The 23823-nt window shown below is 43.1% G+C and overlaps 1 protein-coding gene across 1 annotated transcript in view; it reads left to right on the plus strand.

The window, feature by feature from the left end:
* Positions 1 to 215: 215 nt before the first annotated feature.
* The window catches only part of LOC106566150 (kinesin heavy chain), a 130141-nt gene continuing 106533 nt past the window's right edge, over positions 216 to 23823 (plus strand). Inside the window, exon 1 of the mRNA XM_045691941.1 lies at positions 216 to 799. Within this exon, the coding sequence (XP_045547897.1) occupies positions 671 to 799 (129 nt within the window). The 5' untranslated portion in view covers positions 216 to 670. The remainder of the gene's footprint in view (positions 800 to 23823) is intronic.

Consider the following 23823-nt stretch of genomic DNA (forward strand, 5'->3'; position numbering starts at 1 on the left):
ATTTTTAACGAATGTGGGCCTACGATTGACTGGTTAAACCATATTCGCATGATGGGGCTATTATACAAATTATTAAACACCAATTGTCCGTAGGCAACCGCTCCATCTTCAGCGCATCAGTGGTGCTGATGAGAGGGATGCGAATAGGCTACCACTTTAATAACGTCGCCTGGATCAGTGCAGGCCACGCCCCGTGCTTCTTAAAAGACAAGAGAGCTGCCAGTGATGCAAAGCGCTCGGCAAGCCCATGCTTCAAAAATCTCTCCTCCTGCATCTCTCGCTACAACAGCTGACCGACCGTCTGGAACGGGAGCCGCTCGGGAATACTCTCACGTTTAAATTCTAAAGAACTGCATGGACAAATTAGCAGAAACGTTATAGTGACATATATGTGTTTTTCTGGTCTATTTGAAGTAAGCAAACTCTCCAACATTTACATAACCTAATTTACATTTTTATTTTGATCGAAACTGATCTAATTTCAAGCACAAAAGCTTGAAATTATCATTCTTGCAAACGCTCAACTTGCCCATTTAAAAAAAAAGAGTGTCTGCATTGATATGCATATGATAAATAAGATTAAATAGTGGAAGGGAACAAAGTAACTTATAGGTTTCCCCCAAAAAATCCCATTTGCCTTTTTTGAGGCACATCCGATTTCTTTCTCACAATGGCCGATGTTAGCGCAGAATGTAACATCAAGGTGCTATGTCGCTTCCGTCCTCTAAATCAGTCCGAAATAATCCGTGGAGACAAATTCATCCCGTCATTCCAAGATGATGACACCGTCAGCATAGCGGTAAGTTGATTTTCTGCTGCTCATTCATTATTTTTGACAAGATTTGGGGTCTGCCATGTTAGTGATGATGACTGATGGTGAGGCATCATCATAACGGTGATGCAGAACATACACTTTCTCTTTAGGATATACATGATCATCCAACATCATCCTCTGACTACCGGTCAAGTCTGAACTCCTTTCACCTGAAAGTTCAGACTTGTTTTATTGCAAGTAACTGATTTGATTATATCATACAGATATTGATTGTCATCCTCCTCCTCCTCATCATCATCACCTTCTCACATCATTCACTGTCAAGAGTTCATGTCTGAATGTAGACTAGGCTACTCTGTCCACCCAGATAAATAATGCCATTGATGAGCTCTTGTTGCAGCATCAGTTTGCGGGATGAATGCTAGTCACGTCATTGCATAAATTCAATCCTATGTTTAAGCTGTATAGCACACACCCTATATACAGCATACCTTATAGTAATAGGCTGTAGGTATGTATCATTTCTGATCAGCCAATCAGGCTTCACTGTTAATCTATTGATTATTGGAAGAGAGCTTCTGGAATGGCCTGTTTACGCTATGGTTCTGTCATCTCAATTAACCAAGGTCACTTAGCATGGCTTTATAGTGCTGTGGGGATCAATGGTTATTCGTTTCACAAAGGACATCCAACAGGCTTGACATTTTCCAGGGCTACGTCCCAAATGGCACCATATTCCCTATATAGTGCACTACTTTTGACCATTTCCTCATGGGCCCTTGTACAAAGTAGTGTATTATAAAAGGAATCGAGTGCCATTTGGGACGGAACCCCAGGCAATAAATAACTATTGACTGCTATATCACAGGGACTGACTGATTGCCTCATCAATACCTCCTGTATAATATACTAATAACATGACATTTAGCAGATTCTTTAGTCCAAAGTGTCTTACGTCATACATTTTTACGTATAGGCGGCCTCAGGTTTCGGACTAATTCATGTGGACTGAATTGATCTGATATTGACTGGTGTGTCCCACGTCATTAATAACATGTAAAAATGATTGATCATATGTAGGCTGTGCTTTTGGACTTTAAGAAAAAGAGAGAGAGCGATAGAGAGAGGAGAGAGAAAAAGAGAGAGAGTGAGAAAAAGAGAGAGAGAGATGGGGAGCGAGACAGATCAAGAGAGAGATTGTTTATTTCACTTTTGTTTATTATCTATTTCACTTGCTTTGGAAATGTAAACGTGTTTCCATGCCAATAAATCCCTTTGAAAGAGAGAGAGAGAGAGAAAGAGAGAGAGAGAGAGAGAGAGAAAAAAGAGCATATCCTCTGAGTTAAGATCTATGTATATGATGCATAGTCATTCCTCCTGTAGGTTTTAATGCTCCTGAGGAGGTGATAATAGTTGTATGGCTGGACCGTTGTGTCTGTGTAGTGGGTGGCTGGAATTACTCTAGATGAGGAAGTGAGAGAGATGTGATGGGGAGAGATAGAATGCTGATTTCTTTATTGTTGCAAGAGGACAATAAGGTGTCTTTGTTGCAGTGCTTTCAGAAAGTATTCACACCCTTTGACTTTTTCCACATTTTGTTGTCATACTACAGCCTGAATTTAAAATAGATTCAATTGAGGTTGTGTGTCACTGGCCAACACACAATACTCCATAATGTCAAAGTGGAATTTTGTTTTTAGAAATAAGTATTCAACCCCTTTGATATGGCAAGCCTAAATAAGTTCAGGAGTAGAAATGTGCTTAACAAGTCACAAAAATAAGTTGCATGGACTCCGTGTGCAATGATAGTGTTTAACATTATTTTTTAATTACTTCCTCATCTCTGTAACCCCACACATACAATTATCTGTAAGGTCCCTCAGTCGAGCAGTGAATTTCAAACACAGATTCAACCACAAAGACCAGGGATGTTTTCCAATGCCTCGCAAAGAAGGGCACCTATTGGTAGATGGCACAAAAAAAAAGCATTTGAATATCCCTTTGACCATGGTAAAGTTATTAATTACACTCTGGATGGTGTGTCAATACATCCAGTCACTATAAAGATACAGGCGTCAGTCCTAACTCAGTTGTCGGAGAGGAAAGAAACCACTCAGGGAGTTCACCATGAGGCCAATGGTGACTTTAAAACAGTTACAGAGTTTAATGGCTGTGATAGGAGAAAACTGAGGATGGATCAACATTGTAGTTCCTCCACAGTACTAACTTAAATGACAGAGTGAAAAGAAGAAAGCCTGTACAGAATAAAATATTCCAAAACATGCATCTTGTTTGCAATAAGGCACAAAAAAATGTACTTTATGTCTTATGTTAACTTTATGGCAAATCCAACAGAACACATCACTGAGTACCACTCTCCATATTTTCAAGTATGGTGGTGGCTGCATCATGTTATGGGTATGCTTGTCAATGGCAAGGACTGGGGAGTTTTTTAGGCTAAAAAGAAAGGAAATAGAGCTAAGAACAGGCAAAATGTCACAAATCCCACCGAAGGCGGCTCCCCTGCCTGCTCGGGCGGTGCTCGGCGGTCGTCGTCGCCGACCTACTAGCCGCCGCTGATCCCTTTTTCCTTTTCTGTTGGTATGTCTTATTGGTTGCACCTGTTCTTTTTGTGTGTCGTGATTTTGGGTTATTTAAGCCTGTTTAGCCCGCCCAGGTTTGTGCGGGATTATTTTATCGTCAGTTTGCTATTTGGATGTGCTGGCGATCCTATTGGATATATTTTCTTTCCGGACTGTGTGCCTGTTGGATATTGGGTTGGTCGTTTTGTTTCACACGCCTGTTGTGTTGGCGTGGACCGTGTTACTGGAGAAAATAAATCTAATTTTGTTACCTACCTCTGCTCTCTCTGCGCCTGACTCCTACCACCACTCCTAGCACTCGTGACACAAAATCCCAGAGGAAAACCTGGTTCAGTCTGCTTTCCAACATACACTGTGATACAAAGTCACCTTTCAGCAGGATAATAAGCTAAAACAGAAGGCCAAATACACAGTACACTGGAGTTGCTTACCAAGATGACATTGAATGTTCCTGAGTGGCCTAGTTACAGTTTTGACTTAAATCGGCTTGAAAATATATGACAAGACTTGAAAATGGCTGTCTAGCAATGATCAACAACCAACTTGACAGAGCTTGAAGAATTTTAAAAAGAATCATGTGCAAATATTATATTATTTTAATAATTCAGGTGATGAAACCTCTTAGAAAACGTGCCCAGAAAGACTCATAGCTGACTCAGGTGGTTGAATACTCATGTAATCAAGATATATTAGTATTTTATTTCTTTCATATTTTTTTTTTTACATATTTTTTTTTTTAAATCCACTTTGACATTACAGAGTATTTTGTGTAGATCATTGACAAAATATGACAATTAAATCTATTTAATCCCACCTGGTAACACAACAAAATGTGGAAAAAGACAAGGGGTGTGAATACTTTCTGAAGGCACTTTAGATGTAAAGTGAGGGCATTGTATAATTTAGATGTCTGTTTGACATCAGCAAAATTGTGGCATACTGTATGTGGCAAGATTATGCCGCTCTACAGATGTAGGATATTAATTTGAGCCAGTTTGCTAGAGCAGGAAGATAATCCTTTATCAACAGGAAATGTGGATTATAATTAATCATATTTTTTTTTAGGGGTTGATACATTTCAAAGTGGAAATGAAAAACTTCAAAAGCATTTTAAAACCTCAAATACTGTACACTACAAGTTTTACATTTCCTGCATACCAGAAAAGTTATCATACAACAGGGTGATCAAATTAAGATCCTACAGTACATCTGTATATTAAAATGTTATGACGCAAAATGTTTTTGAGACGGAGTCCAAATTACATTTAGTGCACACGCACACTCACACATGAAAAGGTCCACACACCACCTAGTTCACTAGTCCACTAGGTTTTAGACTTTAGTCAATAATGATGAAGTCGGCACTACTACAAATGTAAAGCCTCATACACTATATATAGTGGAAACATCTAGAAGCAACAACGGCTCAGCTGTGAAGTGGTAGGCCACACAATGCATAGTGCCAAGTGTAAAGTTTGGTGGAGGAGGAATAATTGTCTGGGGCTGTTTTTCATGGTTTGGGCTAGACCCCTTTGTTCCAGTGAAGGGAAATCTTAACGCTACAGCACACGATGACATTCTAGACAATTCTGTGCTTCCAACGTTGTGGGAACAGTTTGGGGAAGGCCCTTTCCTGTTTCTGCATGATAACGCCCCCGTGGACAAAGCGAGGTCCATCCAGAAAGGGTTTGTCGAGATCGGTGTGGAAGAGCTTGACTGGCCTGCACAGAGCCCTGACCTCAACCCCATTGAACACCTTTGGGATGAATTGGGACGCCGACTGCGAGCCAGGCCTAATCACCCAACATCAGTGCCCGACCTCACTAATGCTCTTGTGGCTGAATGGAAGCAAGTCACCTCAGCAATGTTCCAACATCTAGTGGAAAGCCTTCCCAGAAGAGTGGAGGCTGTTTTAGCAGCAAAGGGTGGGACCAACTCCATATTAATGCCCATGATTTTGGAATGAAATGTTCGACGAGCAGGTGTCCACATACTTTTGGTCATGTAGTGTATGCTTATTTCCTATTCTCTTCTCTCACCTACAAACAGCTGGTAATACAAATAACAACAGACTCATTAGAAATAATAGTGAATATCTGGTCCTTTCTTTATACGGTCTATCATCGGGTCATACATCAGCCTGGTGTTATTACGAGGGTTATATTGATTTCATATTATAGTACATGTACTACGGAGAAAGGATCATTAACAGCTTCTCGTTCTAACATCACATTATAATAAGTATTTAGATGCCATGTCCACAATTCATTCAAATATCATTCACGGTTCCCCGCTCTAGGCAAGACATTTCAGTTACTGTACATTTCATATTAAAAAAAGAGTGACACTGGAAATTATTAGTGTGATTATCGTACATCAAACCTAGTCTCTGTGTAACTGTCCCGGAGGCCGGTTTATGTCCATAGCAACCGGTTGCCAAGGTCCTGGGGATGCATGTTCAGATCTCTGCCCCAAAATCCCCAGGTCTGCTCCAATGGAGGTGACTAACACAATAAATCAAAACAACACCCATTAAAATTGAATTGAAATGAAAATGTCAAGAGAGGCAGTGTGCATTGAGTTTTTTAGCCTCCTTACCATATAAACTGCTGTAGCTCCCAGGCCTGTACCACTCTATGAGGTCGGTAGGAGTCCTTCTCCCTGCTGTACTCTGCATGTAGCTGGAGAACACATGAAGAGGACACCACATCAGTGATAGATACATCTCATATACATGTACCTGGCTCTAGGTAGAGGCTGCCCTTAGTCACAGATCTAGGATCAGCAAACTCCCCTAAAATCCTAACCCTAAACTATTATGTAGAAATTAACAAAACCGATCTGGGATTAGTGTTGATGAGAAGTGTGGATAGCAACACATACACGTGTGACGTAAACGTGTGCTGTCAGTTTACCTCTGTTTAATATGACCATCCCCAACAGCTTTGCCTTCAAAACCAGTCTGCATGGTGGATCTGGAATCAGACAGGATACATAGTCAGGACTGACTAACTACCAAAGATCCAATCATCAACCTGTATACACAAATGTCTAAAGACTAGATGATTACCATGTATGGATGGGCGTTTTAATGACTAGCGGTAGAGAAATGCGTCATGGATTCTATGTCTGGAGAACATGGCCAGTCCACTGCCTATGACTCCGCTGGATGGAGAGAGAAAGAGAGACAAAAACACAACAGGCTGTATTGGGCTAAATGTGTAGGTTACTATAGTAGAGTGTTTAATCACACTTTACTTTAAAAGCTGCAATATGTCAGTTTTTGGGTGACCAGACCAAATTCACATGGAAATGTCAGATATAGATCTGCTATTGTCATTGAAAGAAAGTCTAAGAAGCGGTAGATCTGTTCTGTGTGTGCTATTTCTATGCTTCCCATTTTTGGTTTAGGGAAAATATGTTTAGATTGTACAATGGTTCTCTACACTAGACTTTCTTGTTTTGTCACATAAACTGAAACGAGGCAAACTTTTAGAATTTTAGCAACCAGGCAATGGCTGAGCGATGTCTGCATAGTGCACATTTAATTAAGGGTAGGCTACCTACAGAAGGACTTTATAATACAGTCATAACAAATGTACTTTATTTTACCTTTATTTAACTAGGCAAGTCAGTTAAGAATTATTATCTTCAATGACGGCCTAGGAACAGTGGGTTAACTGCCTTGTTCAGGGGCAGAACGACAGATTTTTACCTTGTCAGCTCGGGAATTCGATCTTTTAACCTTTCGGTTACTAGTCCAATGCTCTAACCACTAGGCTACCTGCCACCCCTACAGTACATCAGCCTACAGTATATCAATGAGGGTTGTATTTATTTCATATTATAAACTGGGTGGTTCGAGCCCTGAATTGGCTGACAGCCGACAACCGCCATTGGCTGACAGCCGTGGTATATCAGACCCTATACTATGGGTATGACATAAACATTTATTTATACTGTTCTAATTATGTTGGTAACCAGTTTATAATTGCAATAAGGTACCTCGGGGGTTTGTGATATTTAAGTGATAATGCCCTCCAAGCCGTTGTTTGGAGGCTATATTGGCACAGGTGTTGTTACGCCCGAGACGAATTTGAGGGCCTGCAATATATCCTCCAAACACCGGCTTGGAGGGCATTATCAATTTTATACAACGGGTTACCAACATATTTAAATAATAATTTACATATTTTAATTAAATACGTTAAAAACGTAATTTTTATGAATTTATTCATACTATTTAATCCTTCCACGAGACATAGTCCCAAAACAAATCTAGGGTTGCTACCCAAGCCGGAGAACAAGGTTGACGTTTTACGTATTCCTAACCAATTGTGTTTTTTTTGTATGTTTCTTATTGTTTGTAACTTATTTTTTCACTTATTTTGTACATAATGTTGCTGCTACCGTCTCTTATGACCAAAAATAACTTTTGGACATCAGAACTGCGAATACTCATCAAAGATTGGCAGAATCCTTTGTTTCCTTTAATGAGTCCGACGTGAATGATATACTGCTTTCCCGTGAACAGGTCCAGATCCCCATCATTTGCGTGAAGAGAAGGCAGAGAAAAAGGGCCCAGAAGGAGGGCTGCCTTCTAAGAATTTGTAGGCGATCGAATAAACCCCCACTTCCTTCCATTCTGCTAGAAAACGTGCAATCTTTGTAATCTTTGTAAAATTCAAAACTGTAATATCTTATGCTTCACGGCGTCGTGGCTGAACGATGACATTATCAACATACAGCTGGCTGGTTATACGCTGTATTGGAAGGATAGAACAGTTGCGTCTGCTAAGACAAAGGCCGGCGGACTATCTATTTTTGTAAATAACAGCTGGTGCTTGATATCTAAGGAAGTCTCAAGTTATTGCTCGCCTAAGGTAGAGTATCTCATGATAAGCTGTAGACCACACTATCTACCTAGAGAGTTTTCATCTGTATTTTTCGTAGCTGTTGTAACGACCGTCGTATGAATGGGACCAAGGCGCAGCGGGTTGAGTGCTCATATTTCTTTTATTGAACACTTACTAAACAAAACAAGAAAAAAACGAACGGACGACAAACAGTAATGAAGGCTACACACAGCTATGCACGAACAACCTCCCACAATTCCCATGACAAACACACCCCTATACATAGGATCTTCAATCAGAGGCAACGAGGAATAGCTGCCTCCAATTGAAGGCCCAATCCCAATTAACTAAACATAGAAATAAATACACTAGACTGAACATAGAAATACACTAACATAGAACATATACCAAAACCCCGGAATACTCTAAACAAACACCCCTCTACATAAACACACACCCCGAACCACATAAAACAAATAACCCCCTGCCACGTCCTGACCAAACTACAATAACAAATGACCCCTTACTGGTCAGAACATGACAGTACCCCCCCCCTCCCCCCCAAAAGCTGCAGACCCCGGACACAAAAAAAAAAATAAACACAGTGTTCCATTGCCCTGCTGACTGGCAACGTTCTTATCCCTTGCTTGCTAGCTAGCCAACTACGGCTAACTTACAGTCACTTCAAACAGTGCAGACAGAATAACAACAGTAGCTGCATTTGTTTAAACTGTTGTTTTCTAGTGACATTTATTTGGATACATCCATAACAATGAGCTAATGATGCGCGATTTCGCCTGGCAGAGAAAATGTGCTCTCTCGTTAGGACACTGTTGTTCAGAGGAGCTAGCCAACAACACAACTAACACAATCACTTCAAACTGAAGCTGGAAAGACTGCAAACTAGCTGCTCTTCATTTCGTTTTACCTGTTGTCTGTTGACATTTCTTTGTATATATCCAGGGGCGAAAATCTGATATCAACTTTGGAGGGGACAATTACATGAAATTTTCTCAAGAGCAATTCCTGAGGGAGACACCAAAAGTAGTGCTGTAACACATAGCCTACATTGTAATATGGTAAATGTATATTGAGGAACCAAAGAAATAAGGTGTTTGCCGTACTCCTAACTACCGGTACCCAAAACTACACAACTAATCACAACAGCAATACCATTGCCTTTAACAAATCTTAGTTCAGTCACCAGTTTAAGTTGAGAGTGGGGGTATCCATGGCATTTTCCAATTATGTTCCTATTTTACAAGTCAAAAAAATTGAGAACCTTTCATAATGTTGCCAAACAAAGACTCAACAAACTTACCTGAGACTCCCTGTCTCTGCCAGTATGTCCCTGCATATCTGTCCCCAACTCTGCTGTCTGTGTGCCATCTGTTGCCTGCTCTGCCTAATGACATCATTGTGAAACATTTCCATTAGAATTTCATTTCTTTCTTATGAACATTTTATCAACTAGTCTTTGAGATATTAGGCTACTAGGGTTCTTACTATGCGTTTTGGTGTATTGAAAAATACTCTGATGTCCGTCTTTTATTTTTCTGCCATTTTTCTACCTGGCTGGCTGGCTGGCTACACACACACACACAGTGTGTAGGTTATTTACAGTAAGAGATGGGCTTCTATCATCTTCTATCATTCTATTTGGGCTTCGATCTAAAAGGTAGCTAGCAAATGTGAAACGGATTAAAATGACAAGAGTTGACAGCTGTATGAGTTCACCATTTACACAACATATGCTGCAACCTTTTGTAATTTTAATAGTTTGTTTCATATTGGCTGGCTTCCAACAATAGCTGAATTTGCAAAGCTAGCGAGCACCAATTCAGTTTCAGTGGTGTTTGCTATAATCTTTGCTACCCGGGTTAAATAAAGGTGAAATAAAATAAATAAATAAAAGTTCCCTTGCGACAATTTAGCTTTTGCAACGAGACCATTAAATATATTTAAGACAATGGTAGAAGAGAGTGTAGTTCTGTTCAGTTTGGACTTCAGTTTATCGCTAACCTTATCACAGGGACTTTGAAGCATTAACTTACATCATCTGCATGCTGATCTTGGAATAAATTGAGGATAGCAAAGATTCCATCTTTGACGACGCCACATAAATGGAATAGGTACTAGCTAGCTTAATAGTTAATATTTGTGCGCTAGCTCTGCATATTCAGCTAGTGTGTGTGCGCGATTGACTGGATTAACCTTATGTCAGTTACGTTCATTGAGTGCCTTTCAGACAGTAGACACGACCCCTCTGTTACCTTGCCAACTAAGGAACTGGCAGTGGATCAAACCATTGTGGATCAAAAACGCGCTATTAAGTGTCTATAATCAGCACAATTGCTTTCATTGAATATTATTAATATTATTTAAATTACATAGTTATGTTTCAGTGATATATTGGGGGGGACAAATCATATTTTTCCCAGGATGGGAGGGGTCGTGTCCCCCCCGTCCCCCCCGGGATTTCCGCCCCTGTATATATCCATAAAAATGATGCCAGCTAATTCATGATTTTGACTGGCTGAGAAAAACTGCATGCCAGTCTGTCTCGTCCCGACTCCCGACACGTTCATTACAATTGGACAGCTGGAGATCGAATTTCAATATTGAAACAATGTTGTAAATGTCAGAGAGACAGACAGCAAGGTTTATACAAATCTCCACTGTTGAAAATCAAATGCAAGTGTAAAAGAAATGGGAAATAATGTCTAGATGCTTTTTATAGTGGAGATCAAGTTTATAAATTGCCTGGCTGGGCTGATGAGACAGTGGATTGTACAGTGAGATGGAACAGAGTAAATAGGCATTTCAAAGTCATAGCTTTAGCCGGTGGTAACTTGTGGAATAGACACCGGCTGGAATGCGGTTTTAACCAATCAGCATCCAGGATTAGACACACCCGTTGGTTAAATGGCCAATATACCACGGCTAAGGGGCTGTATCCAGGCACTCCGCAGTGTGTTGTGCATAAGAGCAGCCCTTAGCCGTGGTATATTGGCCATATAACGCACACCCTCAGGCCATATTGCTTACTTATAGTACATACAGTGCATTCGGAAAGTGTTCAGACCCCTTGACTTTTCCACATTTTGTTACATTACAGCCTTATTCTAAAATTGATGAAATAATAAAAAATCTTCATAAATCTACACACAATACCCCTAAAAAATAAGTATTCAGACCCTTTGCTATGAGACTCGAAATTGAGCTCAGGTGCCTCCTGTTTCCATTGATCATCCTTGAGGATGTTTCTACAACTTGATTGGAGTCTACCTGTGGTAAATTATATTGATTGGACATGATTTGGAAAGGCACACACATGTCTATATATGTCAGAGCAAAAACCAAGCCATAAGGTCGAAGGAATTGTCCGTAGAGCTCCGAGAGAGGATTGTGTCGAGGCACAGATCTGGGGAAGGGTACCATGTCTGCAGCATTGAAGGCCCCGAAGAACACAGTGGCCTCCATCATTCTTAAATGGAAGAAGTATGAAACCACCAAGACTCTTCCTAGAGCTGGCCGCCCGGCCAAACTGAGCAATTGGGGAAGGGCCTTGGTCAGGGAGGTGACCAAGAACCTGATGGTCACTCGGATAGAGCTCCAGAGTTCCTCTGTGGAGATGGTAGAACCTTCCAGAAGGACAACCATCTCTCCACCACTCCACCAATCAGGCCTTTATGGTAGAGTGGCCAGACGGAAGCCACTCCTCAGTAAAAGGCACATGACAGCCCGCTTGGAATTTGCCAAAAGGTACCTAAAGACTCTCAGACCATGAGAAACAATATTCTCTGGTCTGATGAAACCAAGATTGAACTCTTTGGCCTGAATGCCAAGCTTCACGTCTGGAGGATACCTGGCACCATCCCTACGGGGAAGCATGGTGGTGACAGCATCACGCTGTGGGGATGTTTTTCAGGGGCAGTGACTGGGACGGAGCAAAGTACAGAGAGATCCTTGATGAAAACCTGCTCCAGAGCACTCAGGTCCTCAGACTGGCGCGAAGGTTCACCTTCCAACAGGACAGCAACCCTAAGCACACAGCCAAGACAACGCAGGAGTGGACTCGGGACAAGTCTTTGAATGTCTTTGAGTGGCCCAGCCAGAGCCCGGACTTGAACCAGATCGAACATCTCTGGGGAGACCTGAAAATAGCCTGTGCAGCAACGCTCCCCTTCCAACCTGACAGAGCTTGAGAGGATCTGCAGAAAAGAATGGGAGAAACTCCCCAAAAACAAGTGAGCCAAGCTTGTAGCGACATACCCAAGAAGACTCAAGGCTGTAATCGCTGTCAAAGGTGCTTCAACAATGTACTGAGTAAAGGGTCTGAATACATATGTAAATGTGATATCTTGTTTTTATTTATAATACATTTGCGAAAATGTGGGGTATTGTGTGTAGATTGATGAGGGGGAAAAACATTTTAATCCATTTTATAATAAGACTAACAGAACAAAATGTGGAAAAAGTCAAGGGGTCTGAATATTTTCCAAGTACACTGTACATACAGTACATCAGCCTGGTGTTACTGTGAGGGTTGTATTAATTTCATATTATTGTACGTACACCATGATTCATAAAAGGATGAAGAAACAGACTTACTGAAATCAGGACATTTTACCAACGCTAGAATTCACATGACCTACAGTATCCTGAAAGGCAAACATTGGAAGCCATTCTAATTATAATGAGGTCTATATGATTGTTATATTACTATTATTATACTGCAGGCTGGGATCAGAAGCCGTGAAATTACAGTTGAAAACCCATGCTGTGTACACAGAGATTATTTCTCAGTCCCACCCCCTGTACCCATACAGAACAGTGGTAGTGTGTAAACCAGAAACCAGAGGCTGTGAAAGACTGATAGATAATATCCAGGAAAATGTATTCCCAACTACATTCCAAATGAATTACATATAACACACACACACCCACTCTCTTCCCCTTCTACTGCAGGAAACCATCAAAATAGGTTTTCAGCACACTCATTGTGTCATACTAATTATACTAATGAATGTGTTTGTCCTACTCCCTCCACGTATGGCTCAACCACTGCTCTGGCTTCTCTTCCAGGGAATCTGACAGTGAAGAGGGAGAGAGAGGGTGAGTGAAGGGTAGTATACGTCCATCAGATTAGTTTGTCCCAGCAGGCCCTGTAACCTCTGTGGTAGTCTCAAATGCAAGGAAGCATCTGACGTACAATGGGATTTAATAATAATTTGGTGTGCGTGCGGGCAGGCAGGCACTTATATTTGTCCTGTTCCAGACATATAGTTTTTGTTGCATATCCCAAATCCCTTTGAGACACTTCCGGACAGTGGGGTCACAGCCACGGTCAGCAGAAACCCAGGAGCAATTAGGGTTAAGTGCATTGCTCAGTGGCACATTGACAGATTGTTCACCTTGTCAGCTGGGAGATTTGAACTAGCCAACCTTTCAGTTACTGGTCCAGCGCTCTAACCACTGCCAACAGATTTGGTTTATGTGCTAATGAGTCATGAGTCATCTTTTTTTCATTTATTTAATTTGGCAAGTCAGTTAAGAACAAATTCTTATTTTCAACGACAGCCTAGGAACAGTGGGTTAACTGCCTTGTTCAGGGGCAGAACGACAGATTTTTACCTTGTCAGCTCAGGGATTCGATCTTGCAATCTTTCGGTTACTAGTCCAACGCTCTAACCACTTGCCTACCTGCCACCTTTCCATCTCTGGACCTGGGGACTGTGAAGAGACCTCTGGTTGCATGTCTTGTGTGATACCGATGAGTGTCTGAACTGTGCACCAACTGTTTGAACAGACAGTTCAGTACCTCCAACACCTCACACAAAGACCAATAGTGATGCAGTCAATCTCTCCTCAGCTTTGAGCCAGGAGGGACTGACATGCATGTTACTGACACTTGCCCTATGTGTACATCTAAGTGCGACACGTGCTGCTTTGTTCTCGACCAACTGCCATTTACGTATGTCCCTCTGTGTTGTTCAACACAGCTCAGCCTCAGACAGCAGCTCTAGTACCTTGGTATTATCACGACCTTGCAGCGCAGGTAACGTTTTAATATATTGTCCATTGGTGGAATAGTTTCTTGAATTGGTTTGCTATTGTTGTTGTTATTGTTGCTGTTGTACATAGCCATGTTATATACCTCTAGCGAACATACCTCACTAAGATATCCAAGGTCTGATGCTCCCGAGTGGCGCAGCGGTCTAACGCACTGAATCTCAGGGCAAGAGATGACACTACAGTCCCTGGTTCGAATCTAGGCTGAATCAGCGGTCTTAGGCACTGCATCTCAGTGCAAGAGGCGACTACGGTCCCTGGTTCGAATCTAGGCTGAATCACATCCGGACGTTATTGGGAGCCCCATAGGGCCCAGCGTGTCGTCTGGGTTTGGCCAGGATAGGCCGTCATTGCAAATAAGAATTTGTTCTTAACTGACTTGCCTGGTTAAATAAAAATAAATCAATAAATAGTATGAAGACAAGGAGCTTCCAGGGGAATGTTACTGCACTAATTGGCTGATCAATTCTTCAAACTATGTGGAAGGTTCAGACTTTTTCCATTTGAGTTTTCCATTTATCTGGCAGCGTACATACTGCAGTTTACCTCTATAGTTTACATACTGCAGCTTACCTCTATCGTTTACATAGTGCAGCTTACCTCTATCGTTTACATACTGCAGTTTACCTCTATAGTTTACATACTGCAGCTTACCTCTATCGTTTACATAGTGCAGCTTACCTCTATCGTTTACATACTGCAGCTTACCTCTATAGTTTACATACTGCAGCTTACCTCTATCGTTTACATACTGCAGCTTACCTCTATAGTTTACATACTGCAGCTTACCTCTATAGTTTACATACTGCAGCTTACCTCTATAGTTTACATAGTGCAGCTTACCTCTATAGTTTACATAGTGCAGCTTACCTCTATCGTTTACATAGTTCAGCTTACCTCTATAGTTTACATACTGTAGCTTACCTCTATAGTTTACATACTGCAGCTTACCTCTATAGTTTACATACTGCAGCTTACCTCTATCGTTTACATACTGCAGCTTACCTCTATAGTTTACATACTGTAGCTTACCTCTATAGTTTACATACTGCAGCTTACCTCTATAGTTTACATACTGCAGCTTACCTCTATAGTTTACATACTGCAGCTTACCTCTATAGTTTACATAGTGCAGCTTACCTCTATCGTTTACATACTGCAGCTTACCTCTATCGTTTACATACTGCAGCTTACCTCTATTGTTTACATAGTGCAGCTTACCTCTATCGTTTACATAGTGCAGCTTACCTCTATCGTTTACATACTGCAGCTTACCTCTATCGTTTACATACTGCAGCTTACCTCTATCGTTTACATAGTGCAGCTTACCTCTATCGTTTACATACTGCAGCTTACCTCTATAGTTCACATACTGCAGCTTACCTCTATCGTTTACATACTGCAGCTTACCTCTATAGTTTACATACTGTAGCTTACCTCTATCGTTTACATAGTGCAGCTTACCTTTATAGTTTACATACTGTAGCTTACCTCTATCGTTTACATACTGCAGCTTACCTCTATAGTTTACATACTGCAGCTTACCTCTATAGTTTACATACTGCAGCTTACCTCTATAGTTTACACAGCTGCATGTGAGCTCTCACATTTTTCAACATGTTGTTTTTTACTAAAGCATAGATCTGGAGTTAGATAAACTTTGATTTTTTTGGCAGTTACACATGCAGGATGCTACCCTCCACAGCATGGCCTTCGCTCCAGATCAAAACTCCAAACCTACAACCTAATTTTGACCAGAATTAACCGGAGAGATTACTGCTTCCAAGGTTTCCTTTTTCCAGGCTATACGGAGGATGTTTTAGCAAACAAACAGCAGAGATCTGAGGACACCATCCAACCTGGAACTGAGTGAGTAGTGTTTGGTCTGATGCTATTTTGAAAGCCAAGAAGAAAAAGAAAACATGAAAAAATGAAAAATAAAGTACATTACAATGATATATTTTACTTTATGGGGACTGAATGCTGAGTTTAGTCTCCCAGGCTTGCAAGGACAGAGCAGTTACAAATTCAATTAGCACTAAGGTGTGAAGTAAAAGGTGTTGAGCCCTTTGGTCCCAACAAGTAGCAGAAGTCTTTGAAGCATCCTCTGAAGCTTCCTCCTGCTGTTCAAAGACCATTCACTGGCATTTTCTACAAGAAATCTGCCTCCAGAAATAAAAGCTTCTCCCAAGTGGGTGTGACACCTACTCCCACTGCCTGCTGCACTGCTGCTTGGATTCCACCTGGCGATTTGTTCACCGTCTGCCCTGGCCTGTCTCCCCCTGTCTGGTACAGGTACCCCCACCACCCTCACCCCTCTCTGTTCACCGTCTGCCTTGGCCTGTCTCCCCCTGTCTGGTACAGGTACCCCCACCACATTCACCCCTCTCTGTTCACCGTCTGCCCTGGCCTGTCTCTCCGTCTGGTACAGGTACCCCCACCACATTCACCCCTCTCTGTTCCCCGTCTGCCCTGGCCTGTCTCCCCCTGTCTGGTACAGGTACCCCCACCACATTCACCCCTCTCTGTTCACCGTCTGCCCTGGCCTGTCTCCCCGTCTGGTACAGTTACCCCCACCACCCTCACCCCTCTCTGTTCACCGTCTGCCTTGGCCTGTCTCCCCGTCTGGTACAGGTACCCCCACCACCCTCCCCCTCTCTGTTCACCGTCTGCCCTGGCCTGTCTCCCCCTGTCTGGTACAGGTACCCCCACCACCCTCACCCCTCTCTGTTCACCGTCTGCCCTGGCCTGTCTCCCCCTGTCTGGTACAGGTACCCCCACCACATTCACCCCTCTCTGTTCACCGTCTGCCCTGGCCTGTCTCCCCCTGTCTGGTACAGGTACCCCCACCACATTCACCCCTCTCTGTTCACCGTCTGCCTTGGCCTGTCTCCCCCTGTCTGGTACAGGTACCCCCACCACATTCACCCCTCTCTGTTCACCGTCTGCCTTGGCCTGTCTCCCCCTGTCTGGTACAGGTACCCCCACAACATTCACCCCTCTCTGTTCACCGTCTGCCCTGGCCTGTCTCCCCCTGTCTGGTACAGGTACCCCCACCACATTCACCCCTCTCTGTTCACCGTCTGCCCTGGCCTGTCTCCCCCTGTCTGGTACAGGTACCCCCACCACATTCACCCCTCTCTGTTCACCGTCTGCCTTGGCCTGTCTCCCCCTGTCTGGTACAGGTACCCCCACCACCCTCACCCCTCTCTGTTCATCGTCTGCCCTGGCCTGTCTCCCCCTGTCTGGTACAGGTACCACCCTCACCCCTCTCTGTTCACCGTCTGCCTTGGCCTGTCTCCCCCTGTCTGGTACAGGTACCCCCACCACACTCCCCCTCTCTGTTCACCGTCTGCCCTGGCCTGTCTCCCCCTGTCTGGTACAGGTACCCCCACCACACTCACCCCTCTCTGTTCCCCGTCTGCCCTGGCCTGTCTCCCCCTGTCTGGTACAGGTACCCCCACCACATTCACCCCTCTCTGTTCACCGTCTGCCCTGGCCTGTCTTCCCCTGTCTGGTACAGGTACCCCCACCACACTCCCCCTCTCTGTTCACCGTCTGCCCTGGCCTGTCTCCCCCTGTCTGGTACAGGTACCACCCTCACCCCTCTCTGTTCACCGTCTGCCTTGGCCTGTCTCCCCCTGTCTGGTACAGGTACCCCCACCACATTCACCCCTCTCTGTTCACCGTCTGCCCTGGCCTGTCTCCCCCTGTCTGGTACAGGTACCCCCACCACACTCCCCCTCTCTGTTCACCGTCTGCCCTGGCCTGTCTCCCCCTGTCTGGTACAGGTACCCCCACCACCCTCCCCCCTCTCTCCTGAGCTTTCACTCGCCTCCAGCACTCACATACTGTTGGGGCGAGTGACTCTGAACTTTCAATGGCTAGCCCCAAGTCGTTATATATTTAATTTTTTTCTTCTGCATTTAGCTATTTTGCTATTCACCTCATGACTCCTGTATACTTTGTTGACTACGAACTTTCTTTACCCAACCGTGGGACAGATTATGTTTGTTCCCAACACTCGGGACTCTGACTCTCTATTGGTTACACAGACTTTTGGCCTCCCATCCTATTCTAAAGCCAGCTTTGTTTTCATGTTACCAGATGAAATTGCTGTACAATATGATCTTGTTGCCATCTGATGCACATTCAGATGTCATAAATCAGCAGTGCAGAGCTCTCCCTGTCCTCTGCCGTGCCTTGATTGTATTACTGTTGATGATATCTGGAAATGTGCATGTACTCCCTGGCCCATCTACTGTTGCTAGCCTCAATTCTGACTTGTGCTCTGGTATCTGCTTCACTCATTTCTGCTCCCATAAAAGCATGGGTTTTCTGCACATTCACTGGCTTGGTGACCTAAATTGGGACATGCTTAAACCACCTGACCAAATCCTAAAGCATTGGGACTCCCTAAATCTTTCTCTAATTATTACCAATCCCATAAGGTATGACTCCAAACACCCAGAAAATGCTACTTTCCTTGAAGTTATCCTCACAAATAATCCTGATAGGTATCAGTCTGGTGTTTTCTGTAATGACCTTAGTGATCACTGTTTTACAGCCTGTGTTCGTAATGGCTGCTCAGTGAAACAACCTGTCCTGATTTGTCATAGACGCTGGCTAAAAAAATGTAATGAGCAAGTCTTCCTTCATGAACTGGCCTCTGTAAATTAGTATAGAATCAGCTTGATCCCCTCTGTCGAAGACGCTTGGACCTTCTTTTTTGATATTTTCAGTGGTATTGTTAACAAACACGCCCCCATAAAGAAAATGAGAATTAAATACAGGTTCAGCCCTTGGTTCGACCGTGATCTTGCAGAGTTACTCCACCTCAAGAATTACATTTGGCGAAAGGCTCGGCACACGTATACTCAGGCTGACTGGCCATCGTTCAGGCAGATGAGAAATAAGTGCACTCAGGCTATCTGGAAGGCCAAAGTTAGTTACTTTAAGGAGCAGTTCTCTCTCTGTGGGTCTAACCCCAAGAAGTTCTGGAAAATGGTTAAAGACCTGGAGAATAAACCCTCCTACTTACAGCTGCCCATGTCCCTTAATGTTGATGATGTGGTTGTTACTGACAAGAAGCACATGGCTGAGCTCTTTAATCACCACTTCATTAAGTGAGGCTTCCCATTTGACTCAGCAATGCCTCCTTGCCCGTCCAACATTTCCTCATCTCCCACCCCTTCTAATGCGACTATCCCCAATGTTTCTTCCACTTTTTCCCCTGCCCTGCTACAAAGTTTCTCCCTGCAGGCAGTCAATGAGTTTGAGGTGCTAAAGGAGCGCCTTAAACTTGGCCCCGAAAAAACATCTGGGTAAGATGGTTTAGACCCTTTCTTCTTTAAGGTTGCAGCCCCTATCATCGCAAAGCCTATCTCTGACCTTTTTTAACCTGTCTCTCCTTTCTGGGGAGGTTCCCATTGCTTGGAAGGCAGCCACGGTTCATCATTTATTTAAAGGGGGAGATCAAGCTGATCCTAACTGTTATAGGCCTATTTCTATTTTGCCCTGTTTATCAAAAGTGTTGGAAAAACTTGTCAATAATCAACTGACTGGCTTTCTTGATGTCTATAGTATTTTCTCTGGAATGCAATCTGGTTTCCGCTCAGGTTATGGATGTGTCACTGCAACCTTAAAGTTCCTCAATGATGTCACCATTGCCCTTGATTCTAAGCAATATTGTGCTGCTATTTTTATTGACTTGGCCAAAGCTTTTGATATGGTCGACCATTCCATTCTTGTGGGCCGGCCAAGGAGTATTGGTGTCTCTGAGAGGTCTTTGGCCTGGTTTGCTAACTTCCTCTCTCAAAGAGTGCAGTGTATAAAGTCAGAAAATCTGCTGTCTCAAACACTGCCTGTCACCAAGGGTGTACCCCAAGGCACGACCCTAGGCCCCACGCTCTTCTCAATTTACATCAACAACATAGCTCAGGCAGTAGGAAGCTCTCTCATCCATTTATATGCAGATGATACAGTCTTATACTCAGCTGGCCCCTCCCTGGATTTTGTGTTAAATGCTCTACAACAAAGCTTTCTTAGTGTCCAACAAGCTTTCTCTGTCCTTAACCTTGTTCTGAACACCTCCAAAACAAAGTTCATGTGGTTTGGTAAGAAGAATGTCCCTCTCCCCACAGGTGTGATTACTACCTCTGAGGGTTTAGAGCTTGAGGTAGTCACCTCATACAAGTACTTGGGAGTATGGCTAGACGGTGCACTGTCCTTCTCTCAGCACATAGCAAAGCTGCAGGCTAAAGTTAAATCTAGACTTTGTTTCCTCTATCATAATCGCTCCTCTTTCACCCCAGCTGCCAAACTAACCCTGATTCAGATGACCATCCTACCCATGCTAGATTACGGAGACAATTTATAGATAGGCAGGTAAGGGTGCTCTCGAGCCACTAGATGTTCTTACCATTCGGCCATCAGATTTGCCACCAATGCTCCTTATAGGACACATCACTGCACTCTATACTCTTCTGTAAACTGGTCATCTCTGTATACCCGTCGCAATACCACTGGTTGATGCCTATTTATAAAACCCTCTTAGGCCTCACTCCCCCCTATCTGGGATATCTACTGCAGCCCTCATCCTCCACATACAACACCCGTTCTGCCAGTCACATTCTGTTAAAAGTCCCCAAAGCGAACACATCTCTGGGTCGCTCGTCTTTTCATTTCGCTGCAGCTAGCGACTGGAACGAGCTGCAACAAACACTCAAACTGGACAGTTTTATCTCAATCTCTTCATTCAAAGACTTAATCATGGACACTCTTACTGACAGTTGTGGCTGCTTTCTGTGATGTATTGTTGTCACTACCTTCTTGCCCTTTGTGCTGTTGTCTGTGCACAATACTGTTTGTACCATGTTTTGTGCTGCTATCATGTTGTGTTTCTACCATGTTGTTGTTATGTTGTGTTTCTACCATGTTGTTGTTATGTTGTGTTGCTACCATGTTGTTGTCATGTTGTGTTGCTACCATGCTGTGTTGTCATGTGTTGCTGCCTTGCTATGTTGTTGTCTTAGGTCTCTCTTTATGTGTGTTGTGTTGTCTCTCTTGTTGTGATGTGTGTTTTGTCCTATATTTATATTGTATTTATTTATTTATTTTAATCCCAGCCCCCGTCCCTGCAGGAGGCCTTTTGCCTTTTGGTAGGCCGTCATTGTAAATAAGAATTTGTTCTTAACTGACTTGCCTAGTTAAATAAAGGTTAAATTAAAAAGTAAATTAAAACATACTACAGCTTACCTCTATAGTTCAAAACTGCAGTTTCTCCTATACAGTATAGTTTACTCTGAGTCACCTGCCTGCTGAAAAATCCATATGTTTCTCCTTTCATTTTGACTGTCAGGAAGATCAAGAATATAGACTCTCCCTGTCGTTCAACAACAATTCCTATGCCCATTAAATAAGAACTCATCTTTTAAGGGACCCAGAACCAAATCTCACGTGTGCTGGCCATGACAGCTACTCGCGTTGTGTTAGTCATGTATGTTTATAGTCTGTCACGAGACAGCAATAACTTATTCACTATTTACTAACATTACCAATAACTGATTCACTATTTACTACCATTACCAATAACTGATTCACTATCTACTAACATTACCAATAACTGATTCACTATTTACTACCATTACCAATAACTGATTCACTATTTACTAACATTACCAATAACTGATTCACTATTTACTACCATTACCAATAACTGATTCACTATTTACTACCATTACCAATAACTGATTCACTATTTACTAACATTACCAATAACTGATTCACTATTTACTAACATTACCAATAACTGATTCACTATTTACTAACATTACCAATAACTGATTCACTATTTACTAACATTACCAATAACCGATTCACTATTTACTAACATTACCAATAACTGATTCACTATTTACTAACATTACCAAAAACTGATTCACTATTTACTACCATTACCAATAACTGATCCACTATTTACTAACATTTCCAATGTATACATCTAGACCTTGTATTGTAGATAAGTTGCAGCTACCTTCCATTTATAATTATATTACTGAGAGCTTGGAAGTCTCTCTATCTCCTTGACTGGTTATTACTCAGGGTATGGTAGTTATTACTCAGGGTATGGTAGTTATTACTCAGGGTACAGTAGTTATTACTCAGGGTATGGTAGTTATTACTCAGGGTATGGTGGTTATTACTCAGGGTATGGTAGTTATTACTCAGGGTAGCCGCAGGCAGAACAGTTGAAACTGGAGCAGCAGCATGACCAGGTGAACTGGGGACAGCAAGGAGTCATCAGGCCAGGTAGTCCTGAGGCATGGTCCTATGGCTCAGATCCTCCGGGAGAAAAGAGAGAGAAAGGGAGAGAGAAAGAGAGAATTAGAGGGAGCACACTTAAATTCACACAGGACACCGGATAAGACAAGAGAAATACTCCAGATATAACAGACTGACCCTAGCCCCCCAACACATAAACTATTGCAGCATAAATACTGGAGGCTGAGACAGGAGGGGTCGGGGAGACACTGTGGCCCTGTCCGACGATACCCCTGAACAGGGCCAAATAGGCAGGATATAACCCCACCCACTTTGCCAAAGCACAGCCCCCACACCACTAGAGGGATAACTCCAACCACCAACTTACTACCCTGAGACAAGGCCCACGAAGATCTCCCCCACAGCACGAACCAGAGGGGGGCGCCAACCCGGACAGGAAGATCACGTCAGTGACTCAACTCACTCAAGTGATGCACCCCTCCTAGGGACGATATGAAAGAGCACCAGTAAGCCAGTGACTCAGCCCCTGTAATAGGGTTAGAGGCAGAGAATCCCAGTGGAGAGAGGGGAACCAGCCAGGCAGAGACAGCAAGGGCGGTTCGTCGCTCCAGTGCCTTTCCGTTCACCTTCACACCCCTGGGCCAGACTACACTCAATCATAGGACCTACTGAAGAGATGAGTCTTCAGTAAAGACTTAATGGTTGAGACCGAGTCTGCGTCTCTCACATGGATAGGCAGACACTTCCATAAAAATGGAGCTCTATAGGAGAAAGCCCTGCCTCCAGCTGTTTGCTTAGAAATTCTAGGGACGGTAAGGAGGCCTGCGTCTTGTGACCGTAGTGTACGTGTAGGTATGTTCGGCAGGACCAAATCGGAAAGATAGGTAGCAGCAAGCCCATGTAATGCTTTGTAGGTTAGGAGTAAAACATTGAAATCAGCCCTAGCCTTAACAGGAAGTCAGTGTAGAGAGGCTAGCACTGGAGTAATATGGCCATTTGTAATTCTACGGAAAGCTTCCCACTGTGTTGTATTGAAGCAGTTCTGAGCCAGTCAAGGCCGCAGCGCAGCAGAGCAGGTAATGTACTGTATCACGGCCAATACCTCGGGGTCACATTGTTGCAAGAAAAGACTTGAAGAGATGAAAGAAAGGGAGAATAGAGTTAAAGCGGCAATCAGCTTTTGTAACAATAATAAAGCGCAACCCCCCCTCTGCTGAGGAATAGGGCTGGA

Source organism: Salmo salar, chromosome ssa12, assembly GCF_905237065.1.
Source record: "Salmo salar chromosome ssa12, Ssal_v3.1, whole genome shotgun sequence".
Lineage (NCBI taxonomy): Eukaryota > Metazoa > Chordata > Actinopteri > Salmoniformes > Salmonidae > Salmo > Salmo salar.